Source organism: Phaenicophaeus curvirostris, chromosome Z (assembly GCF_032191515.1).
Source record: "Phaenicophaeus curvirostris isolate KB17595 chromosome Z, BPBGC_Pcur_1.0, whole genome shotgun sequence".
Taxonomy (NCBI): Eukaryota; Metazoa; Chordata; class Aves; order Cuculiformes; family Cuculidae; genus Phaenicophaeus; species Phaenicophaeus curvirostris.
Window position 1 is genome coordinate 64,047,324 of NC_091431.1, and position 22,864 is coordinate 64,070,187.

Sequence of the window (22,864 nt, forward strand, 5' to 3'; positions counted from 1 at the left end):
CCCATCCCCGGGAAGGGCGGCGGGAGCCCCTTCCCCCGGGCCCCGCGGCGGCGGCTGCGGCGGCGGCGCCGGCGGGGACGCGGTTATATCCGCGCCGCGGGGCGGGGCATGCGCGGTGCCGGCGGAGCTCTCCGCGGTGCTGACCCCCCCGCGCGGGGCACCGGCGCCTGCCCTGCCGCCTCCCGGGAACCCCGCTCCTAAAGAATCCACACAGCCCTCCATCCCGCCGGCCTTGCTGCCCGGGGGCTTCTCGTCTCCGCTCAGCTGCGCGGAGAGACCGACCGACCCGGGTCGTCCCGCCTGAGAAACCCCTAAGCCAGCCCGGGGGGGGCTTCTCCGTCCCCGAAACGGGATGAAAATACCTTCCTGCTGTGGGAATTTCGGGATGCGGTAGCTATCCCTTGTTTTAAAAACCTCTTCGCCGACCACAGGTGTACTTCTCCATCCCCCAGACGGGATGCAAACACCTTTCCTGCCTTGGGTATTTCGAGATGCGGTGACTATCCCTAGTTTTAAAAACCTTTGCACCGATCGCGGACGGGATTCTCTAACCCCCAAACGGGATGCAAACACCTTTCCTGCTTTCGGGATGCGGTGGCTTTCCCTAATTTTAAAAACCTCTCCATCGTCCGCGGATGGGCTCCTCCATCGCTCAAACGGGATGCAAACACCCTTCCTGCTGTGGGAATTTCGGGATGCGGTGGTTATCCCTAGTTTTAAAAACCTCTCTATCGACCGCGGACGGGCTCCTCCTTCCCCCAAACGGGATGCAAACCCCTTTCCTGCTTTCGGGATGCGGCGGCTATCCCTAGGGATGCAAACCCCTTTCCTGCTTTTGGATGCGGTGGCTATCCCTACTTCTCAACCGAACCGCACGGACGCTGACTCCGCACAGCCCCGGGGGAGGCTCCGTCGGGCCGCAGCCGCTCCCCGGGGGGCAGAGAGGCGCCCGCGGGCTCTCCCGGCGCCCGCCCGCCCGCAGGGGACCCCGCGGCTCGGGAGCGGCCGCCGGCTCCGTCCCTGCCCCGAACTCCCCTCGCCGCCAGCGGGAACAGGACGCGACCGATGGGAACCCGGCGTTCCCTTCCCCCGCCGCGCTGCTAAATAAATCAAAAGGAGCGCACGTTCTGAAAACGCCACAGATTCTAAATTCGCCTAAATAAAGCCTGTAGATCAGCCACCGGGGGGAGAGCGGCAGAAGACTTAACAAGTGAGTTATTTCTCCATAGTTTTTAAACTGATTTATCTTAATGCAGTTTCCACAAAGACATCGTCGTGCGTGTCATGGGTTGCCAGCGGTCCCCTCATTGGCCTGGTTCATACCTACGGCAACCCTGTAAAAGCATTAGCCAGATCACGGGAGTGCTAAAGAGGAAAAACGGTAATTAGGAACTCTTACACATAATTTGTATTCCATATAATGAGGGTACAGCTTACTGGAATCAGCAGTGCAATGCAACTGGGAGGCTTAGCCTCCAGATGACTTGCTGCACTAAATACATTGGTGCTATAATGAAACAAAAAAACAACCAAACAAAACATACAATGGCCCTTTAACAGGCTGCAGCATACCTTGAATAATGGGCTCCTGACATTTCTTTGCCACTGTCTCTAAGTCATGGATTGTTTTCTAGTCTCCCATAGACTTTAATCACAGACTTGGGTTGCGTTCAGGTGGCATTTTTAATAGCAGAGCATTAAGTCGCATCTGTCAGGCTGCTGAACGGCAACAGTTCCTCAAATCGTCTCAGCCAAAGCAAATCCCCCCTGTGGTAAAAGCTAGCAGCCTCCCCAGCCCCCTCAGCGTCGCACAGCCAGCTGTGTAACAGTACAGGCAGGAGAGAAAGGATCCTCCAACACCATCACTTCAACAACTACACAAACAAGCGAAGTGAAAACTCCGAGTTTGAGCCAGAGTCGCGCTGCTGCACTGTTACTGCAAACAGTACAGGAGGTGAAGTGTGCCCAGCCCTCAGCAGCACTGGCTGCCTCAGAGAGAGTTTCAGCACTTACCCGAGATGAAGGTTAGTGCTGCAGGGGATGAACAGCAATAGGGATTCAGAAAGGCAGAGAGAAATCATGTCTGAAGATGGACTGCTTTCAGAGAAAGCAACTGTGAACCCTGGTACCTCCTGGCAACACCAGTTGTGTATTTGAACTCAGGGCTGCAAATGTGAAAATGCTTCTCCAAGTGTTTTCTTCATATTCTGACCACCAGACAAATTCCTTGTCAGTCTCATGTAGCTTGTCTTTTTCTTCTGCCATTCTTCACCTCACAGAAGAAGTTTTAGAGGTAGGTAAAGGAATTTGCTACACCAGAATGAATAATAGAAGAAATATTCACTGAATAATTTATTCATCACGCTATCAGAACATTTCTGTAGTTGGAAAGATGTTAAAAAAGTCACAAGCTACTTTGAAAAAGTATTGCAAAATTCATCAGATACATTACCTAAGGATTATTATTCTGGAAAACGCAGGTTTTTATTTGTTCCTAATTTGTTCAACCAATGCTGCCAAAGGCTTGTTGCTAATATAAAATTTTCTGGAGTCTTCTCTTTATCAAAGTGTCAGTGTAACTGCTGTTACTGACCCAGTCTTTTTAAGAACTGTAGTAAACTTGAAGGGCAAAGGATTTTGGGAAGTAGTCTGGTGATAACAAGGAAATAATTGCAGTTTTGTTTACTTGGAAACCTCAAACAGATCCTGTAGAGTTTTGTAAAAGGCTTTTGGGAGTTTATATAGTACTATGCTAAAATAATCCATGGGGCTGAGGGTGCCAGTCGGCTTTCAGAGAGTAATGATCTGTACAGCAAAATTAAAAAGCCCACACCAGTTCAGACCACCAAGAGAAACTGCCCAAAGATTTTGACAATACTGTATCAGAGATTAATATGTCCCTCCAAGTATTTCTCAAATAGCCTTTAAAAATGTTTCAGATAAATACATCAAATAAATATTTGCTGAAAGTGCTTATTTCCCTAAAATTTACCCTGAAGGATCCCTATCATTTTCCACTTCCTTTACAGACCTCACACACAAATGAACGATGGATTATGATTAGTGATTCAGCCAGCTGCACACTGTTCTGAAATGTTTTGGCAAGGGAGATGGAGTTCTGTTTTCAACAGGAAAGCCATTTTTGTAGCTTAAAGCAGATTTTTTAAATATTGAATGTATTACTATTTTAAATACAGAAACACAGGACTCTTTCTTTGGGCAAGTTATGTTTTTATCTTTGTATTCAATGTGGTGAAGCAATGAGTAGTTATAGCAAAGCTCTCAAACATATTTCATTAAGAAGTTATTAATATGTTACTTAGATGGGCTTTATATTATTCTTAAATGTTGCATTCTTGCCATAACATTCTGTTTTATGAATAATTATTTTCATGGCATTTTCTTGTCATTAAAGCAAATTTTTGTAGCAGAAGAAGGAAAGAGAAATAGGGGGAAAAGGGCATCTCACACTTGTTTGTTTTCTCATTTCTAGTTTCTGGAACCCACCTGGTCTTCCTTTGGCTTTATATGAGCTCAGGGCCACAGTCTCAAGCTTTTGAATATAGTCAGACAGTAACTGCTAACAGTTACATTTTTAACTGGTGTTCACAACTCTACTTTCTCCATTCCGAGAGAAGTTTTGTGTGACCACCATGGGAAGATTTTCATGGTGATAGTTTTCTTAAAAGCGTAGAAAGAAATGTATACAGGTTTTCATTACAAAATCTCAGTTAGGTAACACAGTCATCATACTCAGAGGAAAACATCATTGGTAGGCTTCACGGACCACAGACATTCTCCAGAAAGTATTATTCAACTACAGATATAAATTTTAATTAAAAATATTACTTTTATCATGTTTACGTTCTCTCCTCATTTGCTTTCTAGGCAGATCACTGAGAACATATTTTCCTGGTACTAATTTTCATTAAAAGTTAATTTCAAAGTGACCTATTGCTCCAGAAATATGCTTTAAAACTGCTAGTATGGAAAGCAAGACCAAAGGAGCTTTCAAATTCACATAGTCCAAGCATGAAGTTATAATCTTGTAAATTAGCTCTCCAATTACAAATAACAATCCATGTGTGAATGCTAATAGGGAATCTGAATGTAAGCATACCCCAAAACATCACGTTATAGTATCACTGACTGTTTCAGAGTTTGCCTCATTCTGTTACTTGAATCTGCCCACAGCCATACTGTAAGTGGAATACCAGCAAATATTTTTTTACACGAGTAACTCATGAAATTCCAGAAATGTTTAAAGGCTACAGTTGAAATGGAAGTTGAGATCCACCAGCATCTCAGACTCAACTTCCAACAGTTAGCTGTGTTAAGAGGCTGCATCTCTAAATGAGAAAGATGAAATAAGATAAAAAACCCAAAGCACTCACAAACTTTGAGCTAAATCTGTCTCAGAAAAAAAATCAATGTTTGCACAATAATTACCTACGAAACTCCACAGAGTCTCTGGGATTCAGAGTCACTCTTTTCAGTTCACCCCTCTTGTAACACTCGGTACCTTTAACATCACCCATCACATCAGGTGTGATTCATCCTCTTAACGTTTCTAGTCCAAGAAAATGGTTAACCCGCCTGTAGAGTTAATAGGTAGTCAGGTTCAGGCAGTGTTTCACCTTGTATGTGACTGAAAGGGATGTGTTATGCTCCAGAGGTATTTTGTCCCCCTACTAACTGGAGAAGCAGACAAGAAAGCATGGTTTAGACACCTTTTAGAGCTTTAAACTTTCAGCGGCAGAATCTCACTTTCAGTGAAGCAGGATTTCCTGACTATCTTCAGCTGGGCTTCATTTTGTAGCAAATCCTCAACATCACATCATGTAATTTATGTTGCAGTTCCTCACTGCTCAAAACCTCTGCTTTTCTGTCTCTCTGTACATGTTTACACAAGCATTTAAATTCCTATATGCACATTTCATTTACTTCTGTCATGGAGGTATACTTAAAAGAACTCAGATATTGATTGTTCCTGGATTGTCAATTCAGGTTTGACTGTGTCCCTTGGTCACAAATCCTTTTTTTAACTATACAGTTTTTTAACTGTACTGTGTGTAGCTGCAATTACTGAACTGCAATATTTATGCTGTCAGAAGAACATGAGTGGTATGTTATTGTACTGGTTCTCTTTTTATAACTGAGGTTGTGTTATCAAAAAAAGAGTGCCCTTACCTTCAGAAGTCTCCAAAACTTCAGGTCACGTCTCTTTTGGAACAGGAAACCACTAATTAAATTCCATTAGATTTTTACAATTCTTTTTGAGTGAGCAAATTGTTTAACATATAGGCATCTTATTTTAACAGCCCACAAATGCTGTCCTAAACCAGGTCTGTACTGGGAAGACAGTGCCATAAATTCTGTTGACTTAAATAGCTGGCCTTGGTATGTCCTCACAGGAGGACAGTGCTTTCTACTTGTGTTATCATTTCCTGTTTTAACTGTATGTGACTCAGTGACAGCATCCCTTAAGCAGGAATCCTTCTGTTCCCCAGGGTATTTTCTGACTCTACACCCAGTGAATCATTTCTTCTGTGTATATGCATACTGGCCCAAAGCCCAGGGAATTACAGATGTTTCAGATCAGATTCCCACAGTTTTCTTTCTCCAATCTCAATGACATTTACATCTACAATATTTGGTCATTAAAAAAAAAAGATCATATCAAAACAGGACACCCACATTCCCACAAACCTTCTTGAGTTCCTAAAGCTTTTATTTCTCCATAATTTCCTGATGTTTTTATTTATCTCATGTGATGCCATCTGGAGAAGAGATAACAGGGAAGAAAACAAGCCAGAATAACAGGTTGAGAGAGTTAATCCAGAAGGAGAAACTCTGTGGTCTCAGGAAGGAGTAGAAGGAAAAAAACACCTTCATGCTTGGAGAGAATTGCAGGTAATGGGAATTAACTTTTCCTGCTGAGGAAGAAACCAAGCTGGAATCCTGCATGAAATATTGGTTGCCTCACATCAAATGCAGTGAACACCTGCCCAAAAAGATGACTGGAAATCAAAACAAATAGTTAAGCGTCCCTCAAAAAAGGGCTGTTCTTTCTGATCACCCTCAAGAAGTTTGTTAAATCTGTACTTCGTAAACATATGCCCATGCCTTGAACTTTCACCCCTTCTTTCCAATGCTCTTGCCTGTTCTGCCCATTTTATGATCCTTTTCCTTTCTATCTCATTTACTGTAGGTGCTTCCTTATTCTTCAGTTTAATTCTTTTAAAATACTCATGGCAAACCGTGTAGCTTGTTCTGTGTAACAACTGTCAAGTGTTCTTAAAATGTTAAGTATTACAGATATTATATCAATTCCATGCCATGCTTGCCTTAAAATTAATTCCAGGGAAGTCCTGATAATGAGCTAAGCATGCTACAATATCTAATGTCACAAACCAGTGAAGTGCCTACTATGTGACTAGACTATAAGAATCCTAGTGGCAAACACACTGGGAAACTTGTCACTGTAACAGATGAGATTATTCATAAAGTTATTCATATGAAGTTTTTCATATGAAGAACATGTAGATGGCTATATTTAAAAAAATACTTGGCAATGAACAAAACTTCTCTTGGCAAGTGTTGTTGGATATCAAATACTACATAAATTCATTCTTTTTTGCATAAGTCTGCACGTCACTCCATTAGCTAGAAGAGAGCACATTATGACTCATAAATCAAATATCACTCTTCTATAAATCCATTTAGTTCTCGGAGTTATCATGTCTCAAGCTGAGGAGAAGCCACATTTCTATCTGATTTAGAAATTTTTGGCGTTTTAACTCTTTCTTTCATTTTCACACTCTGGAGTTTGAGGTTCACAGTTCTTACAGTTCAGGCAGCTGAAATGCATCAGCCCTTTGCCTTCAGCAAAATCTGAGCAAAGGACTAAGTGTAATTAAGCACAGGTCACTACAGAACAGCCACGTAGAAGCTCTACCAAGAAACACCTGGTAGAGTCGATTTTAAGCAGAGGGCTATTAGGATAGACAAGGAACTCAGTCCTGGTCCCAAGGACAGGACACATCGCAGCAGCACCCAGGAACCCCCTGTGGCACCTGGGGAACCACAGTTGGGCGGCGAACTTGGAAAAGGCTGTGCGAGGGATCCTTGGTGGAGAGGACATTGCACACACTTTAAAAATATCAGCGCCAAGGTGATGAGAAACTTTCCCTAGGAAGGTAAGTGGCTCCAACGCAGCAGCACACTATAAAACACAAGAGGGACCTCATCATCCAGGGAAGATAATCTGGAAGCTGGGACTTGAGAGGCCTGAGGCTGTGGGTGAGGCCCCACCATCATAGAATCATAGAATCATAGAATTGTTAAGGTTGGAAAAGACCTCCAAGATCATCCAGTTCAACCATCCACACACCACCACTGTGCCTACTACACTATGTCCTAAAGTGCCCCATCTACACGTTTTCTGAATGCCTTGAGGGATGGAGACTCCACAATTTCCCTGGGCAGCCTGTTCCAATGTTTCGCCACTCTTTCAGGAAAGAAATTTTTCCTGATATCCTAGAATCGTTTGGATTGGAAAAGACCAAGAAGGTCAACTAATCCAACACTCCTGCAGTAAGCAGGGACATCTTCAACCAGATCAGGTTGCTTGGAGCCTGATCCAACCTGACTTTGAATGTTTCCAGAGATGTGTCATCTACCACCTGTCTGGGCAACCTATTCCAGTGTTTCATCACCCTCAGTGAAAAAAAATTCTTCCAAATATCTAGTCTGAACTTCTCTTTTAGTTTAAAACCGTTACCCCTTGTCCTATCACTACAGGCACTCCTAAAAAGTTTTTTCCTATCTTTCTTATAAGCCACCTTTAACTATTGGAAGGTTGCAGTAAGGTCTCCTCAGAGTCTTTTCTTACCCAAATGGAACAACCCCAGCTCTCTCAACCTCTTTTCACAGGGAAGGTGTTGCAGGACATTGATCATTTCAGTGGACCTGCTCTGGACCTGCCGCAACAGGTCAATGTCTTTCCTGTGCTGAGCTCCAGACCTGGACACAGTACTCCAGGTGGGGTCCCATCAGAGTGGAGCAGCAGGGCAGAATCACCTCCCTTGACCTGCTGGCCACGCTTCTTTTGATGTGGCCTGGGATACGGTTGGCCTTCTGGGCTGTGAGTGTGCATCACCAGCTCATGTTCAGCTTCTCATCCACCAGGACCTTCTCCACAGGGCTGCTCTTAATCTCTTCATTTTTCAGTGCATGTTGATACTGAGCATTGCCCTGACCCAGGTGCAGGACCTCCACAGAATCACAGAATCACTAGGTTGGAAAAGACCCACTGGATCATCGAGTCCAACCATTCCCATCAATCACTAAACCATGTCTCTCAGCACCTCATCCACCGGTCTTTTAAACACCTCCAGGGAAGGTGACTCAACCACCTCCCTGGGCAGCCTCTGCCAGTGCCCAATGACCCTTTCCGTGAAAAAGTTTCTCCTGATGTCCAGCCTAAACCTCCCCTGGCGGAGCTTGAGGCCATTCCCTCTTGTCCTGTCCCCTGTCACTTGGGAGAAGAGGCCAGCACCCTCCTCTCCACAACCTCCTTTCAGGTAGTTGTAGAGAGCAATGAGGTCACCCCTCAGCCTCCTCTCCTCCAGGCTGAACGACCCCAGCTCTCTCAGCCGCTCGCTTGGTTACAACCAACCCAAACCTGCCCTGGTGCATCTTGAGTCCATTTCCTCTCGCCCCATCGCTTGCAACTTGGGAGAAGAAACCAGCACCCATCTCACTACGACCTCCTTTCGGGGAGCCGCAGAGAGCGAGAAGGTCTCCTCTCAGCCTCCTTTTTTCTAGGCTACACAACCCCGGTTCCCCCCGCAGTCTCGCTCCAGCCTCTCCGCGCCCTCGCCCCGCACCGCCGCGTGGGAACGGGCGGAGAGCGCCGAAACCCGCCCCCCCCAGCGCTTTTCGGCGGCGGCGGGCAGGGCAGGGGCCCCCTCTCCTCCCTCCCCGCCGCGTTACCCCGGGGCGGGAGCGGCTCCTTCCCCATTCCTCCGCCGGCAGGAACCGGACACCGGGAGGCCGCGTCTCGGCGGAGGCTCCGCTCCGCTCCGCCCGCACCCGATGCCGCGCGTCCCGCCGCGCCGGGCGGAGCGCGGCTGCTTCTGGATCCTCGTCCTGCTGCTCCCCGCGCCCTCCCGGGCCGCAGGGTCCCTTTTCCCCGATGGGAGGCAAGGTCTGTGCGGGGCGGGCTGGGGTGCGGAGCCTTCACCCCGGGAGAGCGCCCCTGCGCTCCCACCGCGGGGCGTCCCGGCACCGGGGGCTGCGCCGAGGGACTGAGGGCGCTTGTACATCTCGCTTTCTGCTCGTTCTTCCTCCTTAACGGGCGACTCCATAGGCACCGATTTCATTTCGCACCGCGCGGCTGGAAAAGTTTACAGTCCTGATTTTTTTTTTCTTCATTTTACAAGTCTTACGAGGAGCGGCTGAGGGAGCTGGGGTTGTTTAGCCTGGAGGAGGCTGAGGGGAGACCTCATTGCTCTCTACAACTACCTGAAAGGAGGTAGCAGTGAGGTGAGTGCTGGTCTCTTTGCCCAAGTCATAGTAGGAGAGGGAATGGCCTCAAGTTGCACCAGGGCAGGCTCAGATCGAACATTAGGAAAAAATTCTTCATCAAAAGAGCTATCAGGCACTGGAACAGCTGCCAGGAAAAGTGGTTGACTCACCATCCCAGGAGATACTTAAGAAATGGTACATAAAGTCCTTAGAGATATCATTTTGTAGTGGACAGGTATGTTTGGCTTGATACTCTAGAAGATCTTCTCCAACCTAGGGATTCTGTGATTCTGTGATTTTAAACTTCTGTACTACAGCAGCATGAACTGCAGAAAGATTTATGTTATCAGGATATAAACCCCACTCTGAGTTATTTGGATTCAGCGAGGACAGCAAAGCGAGGCTTCATCTGCCAGGGAAGTCTCCTGAGGCTGCTCCCTCGAGTTCATTAAGTTCATTCCCCAAGATGGTGTCAGCTGCATGGTTCGCTGGAGGAGTGTAACTCAGGAATTTTATCCTGTTGGCTGTTAAAAGGAAAAATCAGAGAAGCACCTTCCACAAGAGAAAAGTTATGAGTAGCGGGAAGACTCTGCCTGATGGTAGAAGACCCAAGAGTGTAGGAGGAAATTTTGCTTCCTGATAAAATCAACAGCTGTGATGCTGTCAGTGGGAGAGCTTGAACACAGAGGTGAAAACCTTCCTTCTGTGATCCTCAGAGGTCATGGAAAGGAGAAGCGGCTAAGTAATCTGCCTAAAAAGTGAACAGTTATCCTGAAATTAGTTCCTGCTGGATTCATCAAAGTGAACGCAAACAATCAGGGTATGTGGCGGTAACGCAGAAGGGTAGATGGTTTTATGATGACAGAGGAGAGATTTAGCTTAGGTACTGGGGAGAATTTTTTACTATGAGGATGGTTAGATGGTGGAACAGGTTGCCCAGAGAAGTTGTGGATGTCCTATCCCTGGACATGTTGAAGGCCAAGCTGGATGAGGCTTTGAGCAACCTGATCCAGTGGAAAGTGTCCTTGCCTATGACAAGGGGGTTGGAACTGAATGATCTCTAAGATCCCTTTCAAACCATTTTATGATTCTCTGATCAGTGCACTTCTGTGACTACGTGGGACAGAACAGGGATGGCTATGTTAGCATATAGTACCTGTGTAGTTTGTCAGGCATTTGGAAATGACAGAAGAATTAATTTAACTTCTAGGGATGAGAAGTATAGACTTTTCCAGGGGATTGCTTTGCGTAAAGGAACAGTTCAAAATTTGGCTGATTTTTTGCAGAGGAGGATTTAATGCAGTGCTAAGGGCGAAGAACTAAAATTTGTATCTCACATAGCTGAAGTGATACTAAGTGTGCTCCCTTCACATCCACCATGAGCGTGATGGATGGAACAGTTAAGGATGCTGTTGCTGAATGTTGAAGGCCTGTTCCTTGCTGCAGGGCTTTGCAGCTCAGAGTCTTTCCTGGCTACAGAGCCTTTATTTGGCTCAGGATGATGCTTCCTCCAGGGATGAGCAATGCTGTTTGCTAACCCAAGGAATGATTTGAAAAGAAGCCAGGGCATCTGAGGGGCAGATGTAGGTGAACTACAAAGACAGAGGTGAAGCAATGTGTCACATCTTAAAGGAGTTTTGTCAGAAAACATGTTATCTGTCTCAAAGAAATTGTGTATTTCCTGTCATGTGTGGCAGACTGTATATATTTTTCTCTTTTATGCTAGTTGATTCACTTTATGTACATCCGTTCTTAATACAGGCAGTTTTCTGCCATGTGTGGTGAATTTGAATCTACAAAGGAGCAACAGACAGCAATGCTTTTGAGTATTTTCAGATGTTTTCAGTGATGCAGGATCAGAAGGGTCTGCAGGGAAGGTTTCTCCAACAACTTAAAACAAGTATTAGAGTCATCAAACAAGCCTGAAGGGACTGAACCTTGCCTGTCCTGTGTCCCCAGGATGGCCTGTGTAAACACCATGATTGCAAGCCAGAGTACTGACTTGAATGTGTCCTGCTTGGTGTGACGTTTTTGGTCTTGCTTGCCTCACTGATGCAAGCTGGCCTCCTCAGGCTGCAGGTGTGGAAAGACAGCATTCTCTGGAGCTAGACAAGCTGCCTAGGGAAGTCTTCCCTTTCTAGCCTATAAATACTGAGCAGTGCAACATGGCAGGCAGGTCTTCCCTGTAGTGGAGGTGGCTAAGGAGGATGTGCCAGCCCCGAGGTGTGTCAGTGGCATTGGGAAAGATTCCCTCCATTTAATGTTTGCTGTCACTAAGTTTTATGGGAACTCGTGGTGCTGTAAGATGAATTAATTATTACTTCATGAAAATTGAGGCAATTGCTGTTGAAAAATACAACTCTTACGCAGTCTGGGTTGCGTGTTTTAAGTTGCTCTGTTGCCTCTGCCTTCTAGTTGAGTGCAGTTCTTTCTCAGAAGGGCAGAAAGGCAATTATGAAAATTTTTCCTCCTGTCTTTGTTTTAGACTCTTGTCTACCTAGAAAAGTCAAGCAGTATGCTAGGCTTAACGTGAAACTCAGTAGATCGTTCTGTTATTGTAGGACTGCTTTTGCTTACCTCTACCCAAAGGCTTAGATGAAACTGGTTGTAATTACTTTCAGAAATATCTTTAGCCTCATCTCGTTCAACTTTGGTTTGTAATCTTATTCCCTCATGTCTTTTGAAAAGTTTTTAATAATTTGTTTCTGTGGTTACATTACAGTATATTATTATTATTGCAGCATAATTCTGCTCTCCAGTGACAACCGTGCAGAAATAAGTATTTAAGGAGTGGGTGGAAGAAGTTAGAGTTCTCTGCTTTGATAATCCTGTTGCCACCAGATGCTTAGGCATCATTTTCCCTTTTACCGATGATGATGTATAATTTGCCTTAACCTCTACACACTAATATGTTGTAGTGATGAAATAAAAAACTTCCTTGAAGTCCAAAACAGCAAATGTTTGATCACACATGGAGCTTAACAGTTAAGCCACAACAAATTAAGCTCAAGACAATGAGCAGAGGCAAATTGCACAGTGGCAGCCAATGAGTAGGTTTTCCTTCAGGCATTTAATTTGATTATTTCATGAGTTGTGCTGGAAACCATAGAAATGGGGGCCTGGTCTTGCAGCATTCTGTTAGCCTGTCTTTGCTAGGACAGCATGGGATGTGGAAGTTCCCAGAAGTCTTGTAATTCAAATTCAGCATGTAAGCCATATTTTTGGGTGTTTACCCTCTCTTCTCCCTGTCTGTTTTTTGCTTCACTCTGGAATGTGAAGAAGAGGGACCTGTTTAGCTGCATCTGCATCATGCAAAGGCACAAAGTCATTGTAGGCTGGTGGAAAGGCTTGTGTACACGGAAGTATGTTTTGTGTGAGAATAAACTTCTGAAATACGGATGCTGCTGAGAGAAGGCCAGATTTCTCATGCAATTTTGTGTATGCGCTGATAAGTGGGGTTTTTTTGTATGTTTTGTTTTTTTTTTTTTTTTTTTTCAATGGAGAGTGTTCCTGTGCACGTGTCTCGGGGGTCCATGGCCTGAGGAAACATGATCAGCCATATCTCATATTGCAGCTAACGAGGATGAAGAAAATATGTTCCTTCCCGAAGGTGATGAATCCAGACAGCTATCTGTCTAGGCATGATTTATGTTGTGTGGCTTTGAAGGTGCAGGCAGAGAAATAAGTGTCTTCAGAATTGTCTTACCAGTACTAGAGAGGAGTAAATTGCTCTGGAAGTACCTGGAGCAGGCCGATTGCTTCGTTAACAAACTTAATCAATGAATGAGGTGTAATTGCTTCATATATAAGTGGCTATAGGAGTGAAGAACATTTAGGAATGAAGAACAGTCCTGGGGAATGAAGAATTGGAATGACATATGTGCTCACAATTTCTTTCCAATGAAATGTGTTCAGACTGATTGCTTGGCAGGAAGGCGAGTACGCCAGTGGAAGATCTGGCCTTTAGGGTATAAGTTCTTAGGGGTGGTGTTTTATGTGTATTTATGGTATTTGCTCGGGGCTTTTGAGTTTTACACTCATTTAAAAAAAAAAAGAGTCGGAATCGATGTTCTTTGTTTGCTATCATAGCAGGAGACAAGAATGCCAGTAATGCTTTGTTCCCCTGCTAGGTCCTGACAAGTGACAAGCTGTCCAATCTTACCCTGGTTCGAACCCCTGATACAAAAAGGCACAGTTATTTCATCCCCTTTTGAACCTTTCATTTAAATTCCCTCCTCTGCTGCACCATCTGCTAAAGCTGATGCTACCAAGGTGCTATTGCTACAGCTTATCAAGCCAGTTAGTAGTGTTGTTTTCACTCATGTGCATTCATCAGGCTCTGTGTCCTACTTGAGGTGGTCAGGTTTATGGATGTGTGAGGATAATCTCCTTGATCAGCGCATCACCAGTGCTGGGGACCTCGGTCAAAAAGGGTTGCCAGCTCATGTTGTACTGGGAAGAGTTGTATGTGTGACAGTCATAGAATTTTCATAGAATCATAGAATCAGTAAGGTTGGAAAAGACCTTTGAGATCATCAAGGCCAGCTGTACCTGTCCACTACTAAATCATATCCCAAAGCAGTTGATCTTCCCATCTTTTAAACATCTCCAAGGGTTGGCGACTCAACCACCTCCCTGGGCAGCCTCTTCCAGTCCTTGATAACCCTTTCCATGAAGAAGTTTTTCCTAATGTCCAGTCTGAGCCTCCCCTGGTACAGCTTGAGGCCATTCCCTCTCGTCTTATCATCTATCACTTGGGCAAAGAGACTAACACATATCTCTCTACAACCTCCTTTCAGGTAGTTGTATAGAGTGATAAGACCTCCCCTCAGCCTCCTCTTCTCCAGGCTAAACAACCTCAATTCCCTCAGTCGCTCCTCTTGTTCTCCAGCCCCTTCACCAGCTTCGTTGCTCTTCTCTGGACTCACTCCAGAGCCTCAACATCCTTCTTGTGGTGAGGGGCCCAGAACTGAACACAGGATTCGAGGAGCGGTCTCACCAGTGCCGAGTACAGAGGGAGAATAACCTCCCTGGACCTGCTGGTCACGCCGTTTCTGATCCAAGCCAAGATGCCATTGGCCTTCTTGGCCACCTGGGCCACTGCTGGCTCATGTTCAGTCGCTGTCAACCAACACCCCCAGGTCCCTCTCCTCCAGGCAGACTTTTAGTCTGTAGCTGCACAGGGTTGTTGTGCCCCAAGTGCAGCACCCGGCATTTGGCCTTGTAGAACCTCTTGCCATTGGCCTCAGACCATCAACCCAGCCTGTTCAGATCCCTTTGCAGAGCCTCTCTATCCTCAAGCAGATTGACATTTCCTCCCAGTTTAGTGTCGTCTGCAAACTTAATAAGGGTACATTTAATCCCTTCACCTAGGACATTGATAAAGATACTGAACAGAACTGGACCCAGCGCAGAGCCCTGGGGACACTGTTTGTGACCAGCCTCCAGCTGGATTTAACTGAATTTATCACCACCCTTTGGGCTCAGCCATCCAGCTAGTTTTAAACCCAGCAGAAGGTGTGCCTGTTCAGGCCAGTGGTAGACAGTTCTCAAGCAGAATGCTGTGAGAAACTGTGTCAAAGGCTTTGCTGAAGTTCAAGTACACAACATCCACAGCCTTTCCTTCATCCATTAAGCAGGTACCTTCTCATAAAAGGCAATCAGGTTAGTTTGACAGGAACTGCCTTTCATAAACCCATGCTGACTGTGGCTGATCACCCAGTTCTCTTGCAAATGTGCTGTGTGATAGCACTCACGATGACCTGTTCCAACACCTTTCCCAGCACTGAGATCAGACTGACAGGCCTGTAGTTCTTTGGATCCTCCCACCAACCCTTCTTGTAAAGGGGTGTAACATTTACTAGCCTCCAGTCAAGTGAAACTTCCCTATTAAGCCAAGACTGCTGGAAGGTTATGGAAAGGGGTTTGATGAGCACCTCCACTAGCTCCTGTAATACCCTTGGGTGGATCCAGTCTGTCTCCATAGACTTGTGAATGTCTAATTGACTGAGCAGGTCTCTAACCATTTCCTCTTGGATCACTGGAGCTTTGTTCTGCTCTCCCTCCCTGTCTTCTGGCTCAGGAGGCTGAGTCCCAGAGAACGTCTCACCTTACTATTAAAAACTGAGGGTAAGAAGGCATTAAGTACCTCAGTCTTATCCTGATCCTTTGTCCAGTAAAAGATGGAGATTCTCCTTGGCCATTCTTCTATTGTTGATATATTTGTAGAAAGATTTTTTTATTACCTTCCACGGAATTGGCCAGTCTAAGTTCTAGTTGGGCTTAGCTCTTGTGATTTTCTCCCCACATGATCTCACTTTATCCTGGTAGTCCTCCCGAGGTACCTGACCCTTCTGCCAGAGCTCATAGACTTTCCTCTTTTTTTCTGAGATACGTCAAGATCTCTCTGCTCAGCTAAGCTGGTTTTCTTTCCCGACAGCTCATTTTCCGGCACACAGGGATGGCCTACTCTTGTGCCGACAGGATTTCTTTCTTAAAGAGCATTCAGCCCTTTTGGGCTCCCTTGTCCTTAAGGACTGTCTCCCATGGAACTTTATCAACCATCCTTTTGAACAGTCTAAAGTCTGCCCTCCAGAAGTCCAAGGTGTCTGTTTTACTGACCCTCCTTACATCTCCTAGAACTGAGAATTTTATCATCTCATGATCATGTCCTCCAACCATCCCATCTCCCATAAGGCCTTCTCTGTTCACAATCCTTTATATGAACTGTCAATCCTTTATGTGAACAGTGACAAAATATTTGAAAAGAAGAAAGTTTACCTTTTAAATTTAGTGTTATAATGGGGCAGGAGAAAGCCCAAACTATGATTGTATTGCAAGGTAGTCTGTGCAATGCCTGCCTTTGTGCTGGTTAGTTGGTGTGCTGAATAGCTCTCACTTTTCTTTTTCCCTTTAAATCATACGAGATCTGAACAGATTAGCACTCACCCTAGTTTTGCATCTTTCTCCCCCTCCCCTTTATCTCAGAGCAATTTATCAAGACATTGCCAGAATACCACGTGGTCGATCCAGCAAGAGTAGATGCAAGCGGGCATTTTCTTTCTTTTAATTTACGCCATCACACCTCAGACACACGGAAGAAGAGAGACCTCAGCAAAAAGGAAAGTGTGGTATATTACAAAATTAACCATGAGGAAAATCATCTGTTTTTCAACTTGACTGTCCACACTGGATTTCTTTCCCATAACTACATAGTTGAGAGGAGGCATGGCAACCACACCAGCGCGAAGATTTCAACAGGTTCAGGAATTCCTTGCCACTTCATTGGTACAGTGTCGCAGCCAGGCTCCGGCAGTGGGACAGCAGCCATCAGCACTTGCAATGGTCTGGTAAGTGTTGTGACCTTTACTGGGGTTCTGGGTTAATTTTGGTGTCATTAGAACTGAGCTAGAGTACTTGGTATATGAATGTGTCTGGTAAGAAACTGGATGAGCTAATCTGATACCTTATTGATGTAATGCTCTGAAAGAATTATTTTTGCTATGGATGTCATTTGTCTTTTTGGAAGAGAGTATCAGAAGGTTAAAAGTTGATGCTGGGGCCCTTTGAGGTTTACTCTTTGCTAGATTTTTTTTTTCTGGTGGTCTGGACTTAACATCTCTATCATTACTATGTCTTGAAGCCATCCAAATACCCAGTCACTGCTTTGATCAAATTAGTAGTTGTAATGCCTTTGGTATGCACCTGGATATGAGCTTCTACTTTAGTTTTCTCTATATGTGATGTAACTCAGGTGCGCCAAAACTGCTCTACAAATCAAACTAGCTCATGGTAGACTGGGAAAACTGGGACATTTGCTTCAGAACTGCACTGCAACTTCAGAAATAAATGATAGAGTATATGTAGCCTTAGACAGAGATTTAAATTCAAACCTGAACCACTTCTAGGCATCCCTCATTCAAAAGAGCACTTCTAAAGCTTGAAGTCTTACATGTCTCGATAGCCTGTGGTTCAGACTGAGACAAGGAGGTGGAAGCCTTGTTTTTCCTGTGCTTTGTTTTTGTAGCACTACTATAGCCTAGGTTTCTCATTTTAGTGGATAAGGCTGAACCTATCTTGTCAGGGAGGACAAGAAGAGACAAACTGCCTGAATCTGAAGGGCATGCTGTAGCATGCTGTGTAAAACACCACAGGTAATCTGTGACAGGCAAAATGCAAAGGGTTTATGGAGCGTGCAGGCAGAGGTGATGAAGCGTGGGCAGTGTTGATCCTTGAGTGCAAATGATACTGCTTGAAAGTGCGTAGAGCAGTGCACTGATGCCTTTTGGCCAACACATCTCATTCTGCAACAGGGTAGGGACTTAATATTTCGCTCTTGAGCCTGACCTCAAAACCAAGGTGGGCGTCTGTAATATACGTCCTTTCCCTGCCAGCTTGTCAATATCAAAGTGTGTTTCTTGCTATTGAGAAGTATGAACTATTCAGAAGCTTTGGAAAATCAGTGGGTTAGAGATGTGTCCTGGCAATCTATGAAAAGTAACATGAAGACAGCTCTGATGTAGATAAAATGGGAAACTGGAATCTTACACAAGTGCTAATGACACTTTTGGCACATTGCCTGGAGAAACAGTCCATTGCTTGAGGTCAGAAACTTCAGTCCCCCAGGTATGAAGATCAGGGTTTTTCTAAGTAATTCTTCCAGTGGGGACTAACATATCAAAACTTACCTGAAATGTGGTATGATCATACAGGGTCAGTAAGGAAAAGAAGATATGGGGATATGATGATATAAATAGTTCCTTAGTTGGTTTGTATTGTGCTTAACCAGAATGTCTTTGTTAGTTTTCATTGGGATGAGAACTTGAAAATGCTAGGTCTTCATTATGCCTTCTGAAGCATTTATTCTGCAACAAGGATTAAAAAAAATACTCAAATTACATTATAAATTCAGCTTGGTAATATGCTTCAAAGTGATCCTTTAATTTGGATTACAAATTTCTGGAGGTTTTCTTTGATTTGGAGGTTTTTGAAACATTGTTTGCTAGAATACAGGCTTGGGGATTCTTTCTTTCTGACAAAACATTTGTAGTGAGAAAATACTATCATGGTTTGACCCCTGCTTCCCCCCAAGTGAAACTTTGAAAATACAGAATCATAATTAATTCAGCAAAATATTCCCTTTTGAGGAATGACATGATGGTTTGGATGCCATGATTTTTAAGGTCCAGAAATCACTGCTCTGAAGAGGGTTCATATGAGTTGGGTCTGAATTTCATATTTCTTCTGAGTGCCACAAGTTGGGGAAAGGTGGTTTAAAATTGCGCTTCCCCTAGAAGTTTTCCAAAAGATACAGTGTCATATGAAAACATTTATTAAAGAATAGTTTTGCCAGCATTGTGAAATGGAATCTGCTTTTAAGGATGAAAACCTGACACTTCAAGAACTTTGTTGGTCTGCTGCTTCCTGAGCTAATGGTAAATTATTTCCATCCTGAAGATCCTCGATTTTTTGCTCTTAAGCACCATGTCTATTTCTGATTTTTTCTTTACTCTTTTTCTTTTTTCCCTTTTTCTTCATGAAATGTGTTGTGTTTCTCCAATGAAAAGAATTTTTCTGTGTATTCTTATTAGGAAGAGAAGGAAACGTAAGGATAAGTGAACACTGTGGAATTGGAACAGCTTGTTTGAGATAATAGAAACCTATTCAGTGAAGAGAAATTGTAAGCTTGTTTACTGTAGGAGGTTAATTCTAAATTGATGTGGTACAAAACACTTATGGGGCCATGAAGATGATCACACGTCTGGAGCACCTCCCATACAAGGATAGCCTGAGTTTGGGTTGTTTAACCTAGAGAAGAGAAAGCTCTGGGGAGACCTTATAGTAGCCTTCAACTATTTAAAAGTGCCCTACAAAAAGGCTGAGGAGGGGCTCTTTATCAGGAAATGCAGTGACAGGACAAGGGGTAATGGTTTTATGCTGAAAGAGGGGAGATTTAGATTAAATATTACGTAGAAATTCTTTGCTGTGAGGTCGCTGAGGCACTGGCACAGGTTGTCCAGAGAAGCTGTGTCTGGCCCATCCCTGGAGGTGTTCAAGGCCAGGTTGGATGAGGCTTTGAGCAACCTGATCCAGTGGAAAGTGTCCTTGCCTATGACATAGGAGTTGGAACTGGATGATCTTTAAGGTCCCTTTCAACCCAAACCGTTCTATGATTCTATGAATTGCACAGGGCAAATTAATAAGGATCCTTGGGGCTGAGGTGGGAAAAAGAGAGAGGTAGCAAAAAGTGCATTTGGAAGATGCCAGCTTTCCAGGATATGCTGTGGTGACCGGGATCAAGACTGTACTCTGAGTGGGTGCTTTGGCAAGTGGATACCAATAAAACTTAGCTCCTAATCCCACCACTGTGAGTTGGCAGTGGTGCTGATGTGCCTCTTAACCCAAGAGCTAGTAAGAACTGATAAATTAGCCTTCAAATACAGGGAACTGGAATATTATTGATGTTCCTTCCCAGATGCCGTTTTGCATTGACAGCTCAGGTGTGTTATAAAATGATAAACATACTGTGCTTTTTTGTTTGAGATGGTCTTTGATAAGCTGAATGAGGCAGTAATTTACCATGGTAATGAGGTGATCAGAAAGTGTGAGATCCCTAAACTGCTAATTTTTTACTTTCTTAATCATAGGAGCTGCTAAAAAAAATTAATAATAATGGAAAGTACCGATTTGATTAAATAAATGTGTTTTACTGGAATATCTCTTTTTTGACATTTTTAGTGGGAAATAGTTGAAATAGGATCTTATGATTTTGTCCAAGTGAATTGTTTAAGAATGTGTCATCTTTTGGAACACTGACCCCCGCACCACCAGAAAAAAAAATTTGGCCTGATATAGGGCAATATAAAATTCTATGGATGCCTGTGTGAGGGGAATTCTTGTTTTAGTCCTCTTTTTGCAATGACTTCCTCTCATTTGAAGTCTGCTTGGTTCGTATTTGAAAGCTACTGAATTTCCAGGATAATAGCGGTGTATATGAACAAAACAAGGATGTGCGCTATCAGTTTGTGCTCTGTCACAAAGGTCTCTCACATACTGTGCTGAAAGTATAGGAAACGTAGAAATGGATTTTCATCTCCCTTACATTTTTACTTTGAAATATATTCCAGTTTCTATTTGCATTAAATAGGCATTGCTTATGAAGTGAAGATATAACTCTTAATATTTGTTTTTAATTGTGACATTTCAGAATCAGATTTTTTCTGCGTGAATCAAATGGACGAGGCTGAGAGGATGTAGTTTGCACAGGGCCTTTTGTTTGACTAAATCATATTGACAAACTATTGAAAAGCTGACATATACAAAATGCGGGAAACAGCTTTTTGCCATTTGTCAGGTTGACAGTATGTTGCTTTTTCAGCTAAAATGTTACCATACTTAAGAATTGCAGCATTTCCTTAGTTATTTTGAAAACAAAATAAGCTGGTGTCTTACAATTTTCGTTTTCCTATGTATTTACATGTTCCTAATGTGGCCTGTAATGGGAATAACAGTGTGATAGATCTGGGGTATGTGGGGGACATGACACAACCCAGTCATTATACGACATTTGTTTTTTAAAATGTAGATATGTCTCTCTCTTGAGAAATATATTTGGAAACAAATTGCTAGGTGCAGAAAGGATTTTGGGCAGAATCTGACATGAGGATAAAGGACAAAAGGGTAGAGATTTGGAGGAACTAAGCTGTAATTTCCAAATGTATTTTTTTTCTTAACACCTTGCAATGTCTTTGTTACTCTTTTCATGCTAAATAGATCATGACCCTATTAACAGGTTGGCAAACATGATGCTGTGAGCTCTGTCTCTTCTTGTCTGGGTTAGTTGCCTAGTTAAGTCTTTTGCAGTTCTGAGTCTTGTAGAATAATGCATGAGACTGCATTAACGTGTGAAAAGTGGAGCAGACCTTGCTGTTTATTTTGGGTCACAGTTGGAGGAGGAAAAAGAACTGTGGCACTTGGGAAGAGAGCAGACATGAAAACTCTTAGGTACAGGAAAATTTCCAAGAAGTAGTAAAGGGGAGAATAGTTTTGGTTTTGTCTCTCTCAGTGGAAATAATGTTTGCATTTTTTTTGGCAGGCTATCCAGGACACACTTCTAATAATGTTTTATGCTTCAACACTGCCTTTCTGCAGATTATGATGAGCTTTTCCAAGTACTGATGCCTGAATTCTTGTTTGTGTGTTAGACGCAGGATCCCTTGTGGTGCAGCAGAAGTGTCAGCTGGTTCCCTCTGTGGCACTGGGAGGGAGCAAAGCTGGGTGAAGTTGAATGAATACGCTGGGTTTATGCACTGAGTCCTATAGAGCTTGGAAGTGAATTTTTCTCTGCTGGTCTGTCTTCTTCATTAGGAACAAGGCCTTCTTTTATTCACCAGTAACACAGACATCGTTTATAGTATTTTTAGATGACAGAGCATCATTAAGGCTTTGTTTCCTTGGCACTTGTTTACAGTGTAGAGCTGTCAATCGACAGTTGATTCTGGTAATGCTTTTATTTTCAAAGGCTATGCAAGCATTACCACGGAAATGGCAGAAGAGTGGAAGAACATTAGTGTGGAAATTGATTGGTCCAGATGTACCTGGTAGGCTCCTGGATATGTTTGGCTTTGCATGGTACTGTGGACAGACAATGCTTTGGCTGTCTTCAGCTGGTTGGGAGGGTTGCCTCTGTCCTGATGGCCGTCAGCGTTCACCAGAAGTGCTGTCGTCATCTGCTGCCCAGGCAACAGCAGTACAGCACAAAGTCATGAAGGAATGTTTGTTTATTTCCTCCCCCCCTCCTAAAGTCCAGCTATTGCAGAGCACTGCCATTTCTTAGCAGTGACAGGCATGTGTGTCAGACCTGGTGGCTGTTCCATAGCCTGGCGATCTGCAGAAGACTGGGTCTTCCCTCCATGCCCAGTCGCAGTCAGGGCAGCCCTCTGTGTTTAATTGGTGGCTGCACGACCATTTCTCTTTATATGGCAGCTGGTGGGAGATGCTCCAAGTGAGACCTCTGTAGGCAGATCTGTGTCTGCCCTGACACACGTGGCAAGTTGTCACAGGATGTCACTGTTATATGAATCCTAGGAATAAGTTCTGATCCTTGTGCCGTGTAACATATATTCTTAGTTGGGTCCATTTGATAAAATCCACCTATAGCACTTTATCTACAGCACACTTGCTTCAGTTTTGGCAAGTTTAGCATGATCCCCATAATCCTACTATGTGTCATGATGCTTTTCTAGTTAATATCAGAGGCCTTCTTGATATTGAACCACATGCCATCATCTCATGATCTGTCCCAGGCTGAACTGTTCTATGCAGGTACCAACCC

General features: G+C 44.0%; 1 protein-coding gene across 3 annotated transcripts in view; it reads left to right on the forward strand.

Moving 5' to 3' along the window:
* Nucleotides 1-9,090: 9,090 nt before the first annotated feature.
* The window catches only part of ADAMTS12 (ADAM metallopeptidase with thrombospondin type 1 motif 12), a 161,602-nt gene continuing 147,828 nt past the window's right edge, over nt 9,091-22,864 (forward strand). For all 3 annotated transcript variants that reach the window (XM_069880076.1, XM_069880075.1, XM_069880077.1), the window contains exons 1-2: nt 9,091-9,211; nt 16,519-16,880. In XM_069880076.1, coding sequence (XP_069736177.1) covers nt 9,100-9,211; nt 16,519-16,880 — 474 coding nt within the window. In that variant the 5' untranslated portion in view covers nt 9,091-9,099. The remainder of the gene's footprint in view (nt 9,212-16,518; nt 16,881-22,864) is intronic.